The sequence below is a fragment of the Poecilia latipinna genome, unplaced genomic scaffold, assembly GCF_001443285.1.
Source record: "Poecilia latipinna isolate Pla-1442-1.1 unplaced genomic scaffold, P_latipinna-1.0 Scaffold1364, whole genome shotgun sequence".
In the NCBI taxonomy this organism is placed as follows: Eukaryota; Metazoa; Chordata; class Actinopteri; order Cyprinodontiformes; family Poeciliidae; genus Poecilia; species Poecilia latipinna.
In genome coordinates, this window is record NW_015113980.1 from 67,450 (window position 1) to 82,629 (window position 15,180).

Sequence of the window (15,180 nt, forward strand, 5' to 3'; positions counted from 1 at the left end):
GAGACAGGATTTTTTTCTTGTATCGCCCAGTTTTAGTTTTAAGGAATTTTCTTCTCTTATTTATTTTATTTTGCAAATCTTGCAGTGGAGGTTGGCATGGTAACGAATGATGGTCTCGAGCATTTTGTTGTGGTAACAACCTGAGAAGAAACCATTACCAGGCCTCCTCATAAAAAAGAGACAGCGTCTCAATGTGTTCTTAAAGCAACATTAACATTTCTCTGCAAATCTCAGTATGGTTGGCACATTAAAAAATCACATCTTGGGGAGAAAACATGTTTTTGTAACTCATAAATATGTTTTACTCGTAACTATTGACAGAAAACAATTTTTTTGCAGGATGCAACAACGAAGATGTTTAAAAATCCTTATGCATTTCTGATCAGGTTTCAGAGGTAAACAGTTCTTCAGATTTTAAATAAATAATTAATGAATTTCATTCCTGTTATTTCTGAGTAAATCTGATTTTATTTTATTTTTTTCTGAGAGCTGAATTTGTTTTAGTTTGCAGATGTTCATATTCCTGCCACCTCACCTTCCATGGCCTTGATAAAGGTGTTTTTTTTTGCTGAATATTGGGATTCAGAATGTCAGAATGCAGACTGGTGCAGGTTTGGCCGTTTGTCTGCTCAGCACATTCGGTGGGGACGGCTCACTTGTCAAGACGAGCTCAGGTATGTAGGATCTGCCACGAGGAATGTGAGGAAACAAAGGCTGATGAAGCAGAAGAGCGTGATGCCAAGAAGGAAGTCTGAGCCAGATGCTTTGAGTGGGAAAAGGGAAACGAAATGCTAAATGCTACTGTCTGCCTTGACGTGCGCGGTGTGGCCAACGCGTTTGGCTGCTCAACATCTGCAGGCAAAACGAGGAACATGTTTGGATCTGAATAGATTCGGGTTTTTGTGGGAGTCTGTGTGGAAGCCAAAGATGGCGGTGCGTTAAAGATGTTTATCCTCATAAATTTAACATCAGAACTTTGCTCGTAATCAGTACTAAAATATTTACCCAATTCTAAATCATGAAGTGAATAAACATGTGCCTGCAGCAATGAGCAGACTAATCAGAGTTTTATTGAGCTTGGCCTTGCAGCACGCTGTACTTTACAGATATCTGACTGTGTGGCTCCTGTTGGTGCTGCTTACATCCAAAATGATCCTCATTTTAAATTAGTATGAGAAATAATACCTTTAAGCATATAATGTCAAATGTAGCCACATTTACATGATGTATGAAAGGGGATTAACGTTTTTCCACTAAACAAAAATTAGCTTTTTCTAATCAATTAGTGTTACTACAATTATTTCTATTTGCTGAATGGCAGCTTAATAAGGAAGATGGTTATTTCTGAGCATCTTACAGAAAGAAAATCACTAATTATTGGGATTTAATATTCATAAAAATTGAAATAACTAATGTGGAACAATCTCTCATTGCTTTTTTATTACTTGGCTTTTGACACACCCTGAGACTTTTGCTTCATATTGGGCTGTTTTCTTATTGTTTTTATGTTTTAAATGCTCTTTGAGTTTATTTGTAAAGCACTTTGTTGCACATGTGGGTTTTTTTTAAGTGTTTTATTAATAAAGTAGTAGAAGCAGTAAAATAAATGAGAAAAAAGTTTTTTTTTTATAATAATGCCTGCAAATTAAAGCTTTTCCTCAAGTAGCTCTAATGCTACATGGTTGGGTCATAGAATACAACTAAATTAGTTTAAATTTAGCTTTGTGGCAAACACTTGGTAGAACTGCACAGCGTGTAGTTCCACCAGGAACTAATAAATGTTTACTTAGTACAAACTAAGTAAACATTATTGGCCATTACAAAGGCCTGATTTGTAGAAAATGTGTGGACAAAGCTGAAAACTGTGTGTGAACAAGGCAAATCCAGCAAGTTATTATGATATATCCAAAACCTGTAAACCTGTCATGTAGTTTAAAATGCAATTATATCAAATACTTTTGGCTTTTAAGAACCTACATTTCTACAAGACATTCATTTTCTCATTCTGGCACTGAGTGAATAGAAATACTTTTGTTAATCCTTATGGAAATATTTGTTTTAGTGTCATTTTAAACTGTATTTGTGTTGGATAATTTTGATTTATGTTACAGAGACTATGTAGATTTTATTTTTCAACAGTACATAATACAGTGCTGTGCTAATTTATGGCTTTTAAAGTAAACGTATAAAGCAGACGAGACAGAATGGCGACTGATTAATGGAGTCTGGATCGTCTTCTGCTTCAGCTACTTTATTACAATTAACAAGTGTGTAATTAAATTATTTGTTGGCAGCAAACTATTGGTTTGTTTTTGTCAATGCAGAGTCATCCATCTCTTCATGGTGATTCATCTCAATGTGGAGAAATTTCCACCCCTTCTTCTGACTCAGATCATATCTGGTTAAACTGAGAATAGTCCTTATTAATCAGGGACATCTGAGCATGAGCTGCCTGCAGCGTCATAATCCCACTCAGTGTTGATTAAAGAAGCTGCTGTTTTCATTGCGGATCGACAGAACTCCTCCCATTGCAGCATTCTGACTCCTCGTCTCCCCGCGGCTGACAGCTATGAGTTATGTCAACGAGGGTCTCCTGTAGTGCAACCTTGTGTGTGTTCATCCGTCAAGATGCAGACATAACGAAATATATGCTGCAGCCTGAGGGCAAACACGGTGTGTGTAACCAAATCACCTACTGAGGCTGATTACACCTGACCCACATCTCCTCTCACTTTTCACTCACCCTATTTATTTACAGCCTCCTCCACTGAGTTTTGAAGTTTTGAAGACTTTTGTCTCGCAGAAGCGTTTCTTTTCTCCCAGCCTAAAACTTCCAAGCTTTTGGGAGCTTTTGATAAGTGAAAGACGTTGCACTAATGAGTGTTGGTGTTTTCTGTTTTTGGAAACTTCTGAGCCAAAATGACTTCCTCCTGTCTGATTTTATGGTCTTCTAGAAGTTTGGCATTTCTAGTGTTAGGATTAGAGGACAGATGCATTTGGTTGTAGACTAAATGAATTGCTTTTGACACTTAAAACTGATTATAATGAGTTAATAGATGAGTATTTTGGTTGTGAAAGGGGGAGTACTATGTGTTTTCCAGAATCATTTTAGGGCACAATCAAGTAATTATGTTACCTTCATTTGTCAAATATCAAATATGACATATCACTATTTGATTTATGACATATCAAATATGACTTAAAAGTAAATTTGACTTAGTAATTTAGAATCTTGAAATTGTGCCTCTGTCTCTTTAAAAACTCCTGCTCTTTCTGAAACTTCAGGAAATCATCACAACATGGCTCCTCTATTAATCCTTTAGCAACATTTTTACCAGCGTTGCAATGAGATGTAGATTGTGTAATGAGCTCAGCAGATATGCAGTTCCACCAGGTGTTTGCTAATTGCTGCGGCTAGTCTGAAGGGACTGAGTGGTGGAGCTGCTCTGTAATGCAGAAATGTGAGAACTGCAGCTCAGAGGAGAAACCTCGCCTCGAACGTGGCGCTTGTTCCATCTAGGCCACATGTGTCAAATTCAAGGCCCGGGGGCCAAATCTGGCCCGCAGGAGCTTTCTGTGTGGCCCTCCAGACTCCAAATTACATCAAATAGTCCCTCTAGTTTTTCACAAATCTGCAAAATTCACACAAAATCAACAGATCCCCAGATTTGTTTCTGATTTTACTGCAATTTTTTCTCAAAATTGGCCAAAAACATTGGGTATAAGTGACTGCTGCCCCAGCCTTACATGATGTGAAGTTGTAGTTTGTGATAGTTTGTGATTTAAAAAAAGAAGTCATGTTTAACATTATCTATTAGCACAACTGTCACACAGATTCCTTACAAATATTTCTAAATTAGCACCACGAAATCTGTGATTTTGATTGCAAAAAATCGTGGATGGACTGATCAGTGTGAAAAGATGTTTAATATTTTTTCACTGTAACAAACACTGAAACAAACAGCTAGTTATTGATATTTTCAGTGGGTTTATAAATAGATTCTGGCATAACTGGCCCTTTAAGAACATTCAGATTTTTGAAAAATGAAAATGAGTTTGACTCTCCTGACCTACTTGGAAGAAATCCAAGTATGTTTTTGGTGAAGAAATAACATTATAACATGATATGAAGCAGAACAAAAATATTTTACACAATAACATCCCTTTAAGTTGTGCATGGAGGCTAGAAGTTCAAAGAAAATGTAAAATGACTGGTTTTGTAAAGTAAAAAGATGAGAGCGTAGAATCAAGGTGCTACATCAGGTGCTGCTTCCTGTAATCCAGCTGCCACTGTTGATTTCTCTCCCTGTTATCACATCCTGCACACAAACCACCAAGTGAAGGATTCACGGAGAGCTGCTGATGAAGGCGTCTCTCTTCTGCTCCACTTACTGCGATGGACAAATTCCTGCCCTGCAACCCAAATACACACCCACACACGCACGCTGACGCTAACACGAGCAGCCACCAGCGTTGGAGCTGCTAAGAAGGCGGAGAGCAGTGAAGCACACAGCTGAGGGGAAACTTACTCACCCCTAACCTTCTTAGACGGAGGCTCACAGACACGCACACGGAGGAGAATCCACAGCACTGGTGTCTGTCATGAGACTAATGCTGCAGACTGGCTGCAGGCTACTGGAAGACCAGTCAAATACGTCTCTATGTGCAAAAAAAAAGATTTGCATTTCAGAAAATGGATAGAAAACGCACACACAAAAAAACGCAGAGTGTGGAGTCTGTAAATGTACGACCCGTACGGTGAGAGAGAAGGTTAGCTTACTGACTGGAGGAAAAAGGATTTGAGTTTCTGATCTGGACTAATGAACCCTGAATCTTTAAAAGATGGCATTGGCATTTTATAAATTAATGAAGGAATACTGCATTGATCAAGTTTATTAGCATAAACTTATTAGCATAGCTCATTTCAGCAACAAGGCAGTTCTGCATCAATCAAGTTTATTAGCATAGCTCATTTCAGCAACAAGGCAGTTCTGTGTTTTACATCATAAAAATACAAAGTCAGCAGTTGAAACGTTACATTTTGTCATCATTACAATCAGAATGTTAATTAACGTTTAACTTAAAACTTTTCAAAAGCATCACTGAACGGCCGGGTTCTTAGTCTGGGTTTAAAGGAACTCAGTGTTTCGGCTGTTCTGCAGTTTTCTGGATGTTTGTTCCAGATTTGTGGTGCATAGAAGCTGAACGCTGCTTCTCCATGTTTGGTTCTGGTTCTGGGGATGCAGAGCAGAACCAGAACCAGAAGACCTGAGAGGGCTGGGAGGTTGCTATGGCAACAGCAGATCTTTAATGTATTGTGGTGCTATATACTAACAGCATTTTAAAGTAAATGTAGTTTTTTTTAAATTACTTAAATATTCGTGCTTATCTATATGATTTGAAATATTTAGTTTGGATGTTAGTTATTCTGATTAAAGAAGCTTAAATGTGAATGAACCAGATAAATCATCCTTCGTTTCAAACAAAGTGTGCATGTTTCATCCTTCTGGCTCGCTAACTGAGACACGGTTGGCATTTTTGGACACAATCACCTTCACAAAATCACTCTGTAGTGTGGGGAATCGCTGCATTTGGACACAATATTTGGTAGAATGCTGTATATAGTTGGATGTATTCTTGATGTTGATTTTTATTTTATAAGATACAAGATCTAACCGAGTTGTTGGAAAAAAAAAAGATGGTTAATTGTTATCACAGTTTCCAGCAATAATATCACAAATACACATTTTCCTGATGTCATGCAGCCCTAATTTCATCTAATGCAAAGGACTGACATGGATGGATCTGAACGACCCGAGTTGCTTCCAGCTTTTCTCTGAAACAGAGCCGGAGTTTGTTTCTTCTTTCTGACACTGAACGTTGGAGATTTTTCTTTATTATTCATCATTTCACTGTGTGCCCTGTCAGACGCTCAAGGCTTCTCACTCAACCGAGTCGATTGGTAGTTTGAAGTTTGTTGTAATTACAAGACACTAATCAATGTGAAAAAGTAAAGTGAAAATAATAAAAAAAGTGAATATTTTTTTCTTCTTACTAATTTAAAATGAGTAATATTATGTTAAGTGATGCCTTCAGGTGGTCAACCTCTTTTTGTCAGTGTCAGTTTCTTTATTATTTCTTTTACCTCGGTTGTTCTTTTCCTAGTTATACTGACTGAACTAATTAAAGTTGTTTTTAATGTTTGATCAAACTTGTGAAGCTGTTGGTGTATTTAAGTGTGTGTAGAGTTATGAAATAGATCTGTAATTCTGTACATTTATGTCTGTGTTAAAAACAAAAAGAGATTTTAAGTCAGATCAGCACAGCGTTTCTGTATTGGATCGGTAACGGCTGATGATAAAATCCTCTGATTTTAGTATTGGAAGTGAAAAACGTGGATTGATGCATCTCTAATTTAACCCTAATCCTGCCTCATCTGAAGGTCACAGATTATGTCTCTGAAAATAATCACAACAAAAATAGATTAGCATGTTGTAAAGATGTCTTAAGTTGAGGGTGGAGGTGCTTCAGCTGTTAATTTGCTGTAATTTCACTTGGTCGTAAATTAGAGTAAATGCTGAAAAACCGACTAATTTAGTTATTGGTTCATAAAGATTTATGCATTCCAATTACATGACGGAGTCTCTCCCTCTTTCTAAAGGTGAACATCTGAGGATGTGTCCTCAGGGTCCGACTTGCTGCACCATCGCCATGGAGGGAAACCTGGCCGGTCTGAGCGCCCAGGAGACGGAGGGACTGATCAGAGAGGCCGGCAGGTCCCTGCAGGCGACTTTCAACAATCTCCACAGGAGCTTTGACAGTAAGTAGGGTGTTGGTGTGTGAGTGCATACAAGACACTCATTACTGCCAGAGCTCAATAACAAACCTTCAGAAGCGCACCCCGAGGAGCCTGACATTTGTATGTTGTGTGTTTGCAAAGTTGTGTTTGGCGGTCAATACCGCAGCTTCAATAACAGCAGTGATTGTGTGTGTGTGTGTGTGTGTGTGTGTGTGTGTGTGTGTGTGTGTGTGTGTGTGTGTGAATGCAGGTTTGTGTGTTCTGTGTGGCAAGAAGACCCCTGCCTGGGCGCTATAATGAGACCAGAGTCAGCCAGACACAATGAAATGCGATAAGCCGATCCACTGATCTTTAGGGATACACACACACACACGCACACACACACACACACACACACACACACACACACACACACACACACACACACACACACACCAGAAAAAAGGTTGTCCCTGGAGGCAGTAGCTAGTTCAGCTAATGAGCTGTTGACCCACCGAGGAGTCGAGGCTGCAGATCACTGAATATCAGAGGCAGAGGGCGATGTAGAGAAGAAGAAAACTGAGAAGTGCCTTCGATACCAACATGGAGACACAGCAAGTGAGAACAAATCATCGCCGCTGAGTGGAAACAGTGAGTCAAAAATAAAGACAGAGACCGGGCAGCAGGAGGACAAAGTCAGAGCGAGACATTATTATTAGCGAAGGCCTTGCAGTAACATGGCTGTCCATCTGGTTGTGGTTACAGCAGCCTGGCAGCGGCCCACGTCTTTGAAGCCATTATAGTGCAGAGACAGCTCTGATTCTCTAATTCCCTCTGTTTTTTCTCACTGTCACTTTGTATCCGTCTAACAGAACCGGAAATTTTAAAGGAACCATCGCAGAAAGGTTTTGTTTTTTAAATTAGGCAAGAAAAAGAAGCTCAAGCAATAAAAGTAACCGAACGCATTTGTAAAGATGTGAAGTTATTAAACTGAACTGGACTGGACTGAATTTAATGGAACTGACTGATCTGAAGTTAAGTTAGACAACTGAAGGCTGTAAAGGTGGGAAGAGCGTCCAGCCTGAAACATCTGCCAAGTCAGTGGGCACGCAGTGGTGGAGAGGTTGCTATGACAACCCAGTGGCAGGAAGTGCCAAGCGGACAACAACACTGGGGGATCCAGAGAGCAGCAGTCATACCGCTTGAACTTTTCCACATTTGAATTCATCACTTCCAAACGACTCGCAGATAAAAGTGAGAAGTCGAGTAAAGATTCTTCAAACCGATTTCAGGATCTGGTTGAACGGCTTAAAGAATAGAATCACTAGTAGGCTACTTTCACACAGCAGGACCGTTCAGACTGCAGACGCTTTGAAAACAATCGGAAACGGATCCAGTTTAGTTCCACGTATGGAAGTGACGGATCAGATTTTTTAGGATGGAAAGAGCAGAATTCAGCCGAACACCTGGGAATTACACCTGAGTTTGTTTTGCAAAGTGCATTGAGATAATATTTGTTGTGGAGTTTTGGATAACATTTAAATCAAATTGAATTGATGAAATTAATTTGCTATTGAGCAGTTGTTCTCCATAATGTCTTTCCAGCTGCTGGGTATCACTTTATCACCTGGAAAGAATTCAGTTACTTTAAACTACCTTGTAGACGCAGCAGTTGTGCACAGCTCTGCTAAAAAGATACTAAAACTCAGAGCTGGAAATGGAGTGGCAGAGATAAATCTGCACAGTTTAACTCCAACATTATTTAGTTGTGCTGTGCTGACCAAGTCTGGCGTCAGCTTGTCGTGTCCTGACTTTTTCCTCTTTCCGCAGCGTATTTCACGGAGCTGCACGGCCAGTCGGAGCGCTCGCTGCAGGAGGTGCTGTCTCCGCTGGGCCCCCTGTACTCCCAGAACGCCCGTCTGTTTGCAGAGCTCTACGGCGACCTGCGTCAGTACTACCGGGGCTCAGCCCTCAACCTGGACGAGAACCTGTCCGAGTTCTGGTCCCAGCTGCTGGAGCGAACGTTTAAAGCCTCTACCCCCACGGAGGTGAGGGAAGGAACATGCCCTCTTGTGCTTTGAGTTTGCTTTAGTTTGAAATGCTGGTAGAAAAAAATACTCAATTAAATTGATCTGAGCTGAATGCAACATTTATGATTTATAATTTATTTTCAGTGTTCCTCATCCTCTTCTGTAGAAATTGAACACAGGAAAAGACCTAAAAATCGAGATCAGGGAATGTATCCATGGCTTTAAATCTGTGTAAATGTTTGGTTAAAATCAGTCAAACTGCCTCATGAAGCCCATCTGTTCTGCTTTCGGCTGTCGTCTCTGTTGGACAGGTCAACCTGTCGGAGGATTACCTGGAATGTGTTGCTAAGCAGCAGGAGACGCTGCGGCCGTTCGGAGACGTCCCTCGTGACATGAAAACGAAAGTGATCCGGGCTTTTGTCACGGCCAGGTCGTTCGTCCAGGGCCTGGTGGTCAGCTCAGAGGTGATCAAGAAGGTCTCACAGGTGAGTTTTGTGTATTCGTGTTTCCTTCTGCACACACACACGCACACACACACACACACACACACACACACACACACACACACATGGTTAAGACCTCCCTTCCTGTTGAGGACAAACATGGAAACATCAGCTCAGGCTTGAACAAGCAGTTACGGTTTGCATTCTGCAAAAATGCCATCTGAACTATTGATAATGTGGCTGTTTGCTTGGGAATGTGTCTAATGTCTGCTGGGCTGATTCCCAGAAAAGCAGATGTGGCGGCTGCGTGGTTGTCACACCCGAACTGTGAGAGAAAAATCCTCCGCCCTGCAGATGGGAAACACAAAGATAATGGAAAACGAACTGTCAGCCTCTGCCGTCAGAACAAAGCTCTCTCTTAGACGGTTGACAAGATTGATGTAAAATTATTGGTGCGAGGAGTTTTTTTTTTTTTTTTAGATCTCAGTGGAGATCATCCACAAACTCCCACATGTGAGCAGTGTGTGTCGTCTTTTATGTTTCTCATCAAAAAGCATTTTTTATAAACAGGATTTTCATATGATTTTCTTTAATAATGAGTTGCAGTTTTATTAGATTATTCTAAAAAAGATCAAGATTGTAATCCCGACAAACTTGATGCAGATGCATTCTTTGCAGTCCTGCATAAGAGTTAAATTATTTGAATTATTCCTTTCTCCTTCCTGTGAGGAACTGCACACATTTCTGCCACCTGCTGAAACTTCCCATCGCATCACGGTTCACATCCAGCCTGCATGCTCGGCTGTCTCTGTGACTGCAGACTCTTATCATAACTCAAACCTCATGACCTCACTCTGTAATGCAACATTGACCAAATTAAACACGAGGGAGTCTGTTCACGAGACTAAAGTTAGAAACTTTAATGAATGGCCAGTGCACATTTAAACATGTTTTTTTTTAACATGATATATTTTATGCAAGATCTCTAAAAAGTAGGAGTAACATCTTTCTCATGGGAAGCCAAGGTTTAAATAGTTTCCTTGAATAAAGATGTTTAAAAGTAGATTTCTAATTGTCCCCATTATTTGTTGTGCCTCTTTGTTCATGCAATGATGTGTAAATACTGCCCTCTGTTGTCCTGCTTCGGTACTGCGGAGTAAACCATTTGCAGTAAAATGAAGCAAAAGCATCCTGAACACCTCCGTCTTGTAATCTGACGGGTCTGATTCCAGGTGTCTCTCGCTGAGGAGTGCACCAAGGCCCTGATGAAGCTGGTGTACTGCCCTCACTGCCGCGGCCTGGCCTCGGTCCAGCCCTGCTCCAACTACTGCTCAAACGTCATGAAGGGCTGCCTGGCCAACCAGGCTGACCTGGATCCGGTGTGGCAGGAGCTCATCGGTAAGACACACCAGCCAATCCACAACACGTCTTATTGTTTGAGGCGTAATCAATTAGACTGCAATATGCCAAGACTGAAAAAGTTAGAATGTTGTAAAAAGGTTAAACTTGTATACCATAAATGGAGGGTGGCAGCATCTTTGCTGCAAGAGCAACTGGTGCACTTCATGAAATAAACGGCATCATGTGGAAATATGGAAGCAAGACTTCAGTCAGAGAGGCAAAGCTCAGATGACCCTAAGCATACGGCCAGAGTGGTCACAAAGTGGCTTAAGGACAACAAAGTCAATGTTTTGACATGGCTGCCTCAAAGCCCTGATCTCAATCCTGTAAAGAAGTTGTGGGCAGATCCTGAAAGGTTGTGAGAGTGAGGCGGCCTGCAGAACCGGTCAGTCCCACCAGTTCTGTTCTGTCCAGGAGGACTGGGTCAGAAACCCAGCGGAGTCTGAGGAGAAGCAAAAGGTTTGATCCAAGTTCAAAGGCAGTGCTGCCAGAATACTGAGGAAATGTATGCAAACTTCTGACTTTGAAGACATTAAAAAGATAATCTGACATTTTATTTCTCTCGTTATCGTGGCATTTAGTAAATAGAAATAATATTATAATTCTACTAGACCTAAAACAAGAAAAGTTTTGTGGGATTTCAGAGAGTGAGTAAAAAGATTTATTTTAAACTTCTGGTTTAAACTGTTGGTGGATTGTTACTTTTTTGATTCCCTTTCTGTTTAAGCGTTTCCACAGCTTGCGTACGTAAAGCAGTGGTTTCTGATTCCTGTGTTTATTTCTGCTTTCAGACACGATGATCCAAGTCGCGTCCAGCTTCAGCACAGAACCCAGCATGGACGTGGTTCTGTCCTCCATCCCCATCCGGATCTACGAAGCTGTGCACTATCTGCAGGAAAACATGGACACATTTACAGCGAAGGTAAGAGATTTTATGAGATGCGACGTCTCAAGGTTATTCTTGAATCAAATAAAACTATTTTGTTAATTTAATTTCAAAATAAAGTTTTCACAAATAGGGATGTTCAGAGCTATTTGAAACGTTTGCCAATGGCGCCATCTAGTGGACTATTTTATACTTACAGCTAACTGGAAATGTTCTTTCTCCATTTGCCTCTGAGCAAGAAATGAATATCAAAATATTTCATATATACATACTCTCAGTTTCTGAAACCTTCTGTGAGGAAGAATAAAGTTAAAAAGAAAAGAAGCGTTATTTTTATCTCTGTAAAAAATAAATGCATCCAGTTGAAAAGTGAATTCTGTATGAATTGAACTAAAGAAAGCTTTGTCTTGTTCAGTCAGTCGTCTTCATTGCCTGTTAATTACAAATAATGAAAATTAGTTGCGTGCTGCAACAAAACACCAGATAAATATTTCAGCTTCGTCACCTGCGATTCAGATAAAACATGAAGCGGTGAATTGAGGACGTGCAGTTTTTGAGAAACATGGTAAAAGCCTGGGGATCGTTCCTGCAGGTGTACCAAACATGCGGCTCCCCAGGTGAACCAGGAACAGGAAGTCCAAACGCCCACGAGCAGAAGAAGAAGAGCGGCTCGCTGACTGCGTTCGAATACAAACCGTCCCCGACGGCTGGACTCAGATTGGAAATACAGGTGTGTGTCCGCTGCATTTTAATCCTGCAGGTTTTCTACCAAACTGACAGGCATGGAAGAAGATGAACTTTGTGTCTCATGAACCATTTTTGGTTTTTATCTGAAATTTTTTGGGATTATTATCCTGCTGAAAGTTATCAATCACCTTTGTGTGGCTGCTTTGGTCCAAGCTAACTTTAATATCATCCTTTATTATTTCTCTGTGTTTTTTTTTTTTACTTATTTGCATTAATGTTACACATATGAATCAAGTTGAAATGGAAAATATTAAATTTCCAAAGAGAACTGTGTATTAATCAGAGGTTCAACGATAAATCAGTTACAATTTCTGCTTGATTTGCTAAAGAGTCTTATATTTGTTGTGAAATGCATCAAAACTAAGAATATGAACCATTTTTAGTCAGAAATGTATTGAACAACAGAACTGAACAGATATCGGATGAACAATTCTGAATCTGTCCAAATCTTAGCAGACAGGTCAGACTTAAAAAATAAAAATCCCAGATTTAGTTTGTGTAGCGTAACTTTAGCTCATTGCTTTTTGAATAGTTGATACTTAGAACTTGTGTGTAATAATTTGGGTTCTGTTACTGTAAAACTACCACTGTAGACACCTTAATTAGACTTAATAAAAGTTAGAAACTGTTTTATGTCTGATCTTCTTCAATAGCTGTTTGTCTTTTTCATTAGAGTGAAATTCCTTCCACGGGATGCCACACACTCAGCTGATATTTTACAACCAGTTTTGAAGGAATTAAACTGGAATTTAGCCAAATAACAGCGTTTATATATAATTTGTGTCTGAGAGTGCAGAGAAATTAAGACGATTCAAGAAACTCTCAGTGAATCTTAAAGTGAAACTGAGATTTTCAGCACTGATTAAAAACGAGTGGAACTGAACAGATTGTTTTTGCTTTTGTTCTGTCCTCAGGTGTCAGATCTGTCCAGTAAACTGAGGGACATGCGTCAGTACTGGGTCCAGCTCCCGGTAGCGCTGTGCAGCAAACTGGCGGCTGAAAGCAACAGTCAGGACAACTGCTGGAACGGGATGACCAAAGCCAGGTGAGAGCGAATCAGAAGAAAGATGGGAGCTGGTCATCTTTAATTAATTTTATAAAACTAGTCAAGAGTTACTCTTTGTGTTCCCTAAATTTACAGACGAGTCTCTTATGTAAAGAGGCTCATTTTGTTTCAGTCAAATGCATTCATTTTCTGATTAAAAAAGATTAAATGGGGTGCAAAGTGGTGCAGTTGGCAGCACTCTCTTCAGAAAAACAGTCTGCAGTCTTTCTGCATGTGTGAAAAAAATCATTTCAATCGTATAATAGAAAAAAGAAGAAAACCAATCAGAAAGGAAAGAGACGACGCATATTACGCTGAAGCTATTATGATGGAAACAATTTCCTGCACTTAAATACAAGAACATTAAATCTCAATTCTGCCACATTTACAATTATACTGGGATAAAGTTGCATCCATGGTTTTAAAAAGCAGTTTGTTGCACACAGGTTTTTTAGCTGAAGCATTTAAAGCCACACAGACAAGCAAACCTCCCTCAGCTGGCGGGTAAATGGATTACAGAGCGACATGACGCTGTGCTTATATGTGCATCATTCACCCACACTCAGCATCTCCTTGTGTTTGAAGTGCTTGGATCGCAGCCAAGCTGTCAGATTTATCCTCTAAAACACATTCATATAAATGTGTCTTCCTTATCTGAATAATGTGAGGAACCATGAAATATACATGAATCACTGGCTGGGTGTGACAGCTGAAGGATGAATGCATTCTGTGTGAGTGTGAACTGTTTAAAGCTCTACGTCTCCCTCTGGTGGATTTTATAAGAACTTTAACAGTTTTTTTTCCAATCAGGGATAAAATGAAGTAACTAAAGTGACATTGTTAAAGCCTAAAAGTGGTTTACAAGTTTGAACTCTAACAATTTTTAATACAAATTGCTGAATCATTTCTTGTTGCTTCATTTACTTACTTTTTAAACCCACCTCTCCCTCCAGCGGTCCATATCTGCTGCAGACTGGTGAAAAGTATGGGTTTGCTGATTGTTCTTAGAGTTATTTAAAACTAGCCATGTTTCTTGAAAATATTTTTTCCGCTGACCTGCAATTACTGGAGTTTAGCAGGATTGTTTTGCATTCACAACAAGCTGGAGACAAGAAAATAATTAAGAATTATATGAGAAATGATTAGATCTACATTCCAATACCACAGAAGTGCAGGAATGTTTGTGTTCATTAGCTGATGTATCGTGCAAACTAGGCAGATTTGCAGCAAAATGTAATGAAAACCCAAATCTAAAGAACAGGACATTGCATGTAAAGTGTCTCTCCTTTACCATCTCTAATCATTTTGTAATCGGTTGTTTGTCTTTCATTTACTGGCGATGTGAAAGTGGTTCACTAGCTGCATTTTGCACCTATCAGGTACCTTCCAGGGGTGATGGGAGACGGTTTGGCAAATCAGATCAACAACCCAGAAGTGGATCTCGACATCACAAAACCCATCATGAAAATCCGGCAGCAGATCATGGAACTGAAAATAATGAGCAACAGGCTAAAAGATGCTCTGGAAGGCAATGATGTCGACTTTCAGGATGCAAGTAAGACCCTTTCAAAATCTTAGGTTTACATATTTTCAACATTTTCTACATTTCTGCTAATGCAACACAAGAATAGGCAATAGTAAACAAAAGTTGGTATTTGTGGGAATTATATTTCCTCTGAAAAGACCTCTGCTCGTCTTTTACAAATCTTGCAAATATGGAAGAAAGTTTTATTATCTAATATTATCTAATATTAATCACTGATTTCACTTGTTTGGATTCCTGCAGAATGAAAAGCCTTACACCTTACAATCCAACTGCTGCTTTCATTTGTTCCAGTTCTCCATCATTC

At 39.8% G+C, this 15,180-nt stretch overlaps 1 protein-coding gene across 1 annotated transcript in view; it reads left to right on the plus strand.

The window, feature by feature from the left end:
- Positions 1 to 15,180, plus strand: part of LOC106962044 (glypican-1-like) — a 42,838-nt gene that overhangs the window by 25,942 nt on the left and 1,716 nt on the right. The window contains exons 2-9 of the mRNA XM_015056194.1: positions 6,662 to 6,820; positions 8,609 to 8,826; positions 9,120 to 9,293; positions 10,484 to 10,649; positions 11,444 to 11,574; positions 12,131 to 12,268; positions 13,200 to 13,330; positions 14,710 to 14,885. Coding sequence (XP_014911680.1) covers positions 6,662 to 6,820; positions 8,609 to 8,826; positions 9,120 to 9,293; positions 10,484 to 10,649; positions 11,444 to 11,574; positions 12,131 to 12,268; positions 13,200 to 13,330; positions 14,710 to 14,885 — 1,293 coding nt within the window. The remainder of the gene's footprint in view (positions 1 to 6,661; positions 6,821 to 8,608; positions 8,827 to 9,119; positions 9,294 to 10,483; positions 10,650 to 11,443; positions 11,575 to 12,130; positions 12,269 to 13,199; positions 13,331 to 14,709; positions 14,886 to 15,180) is intronic.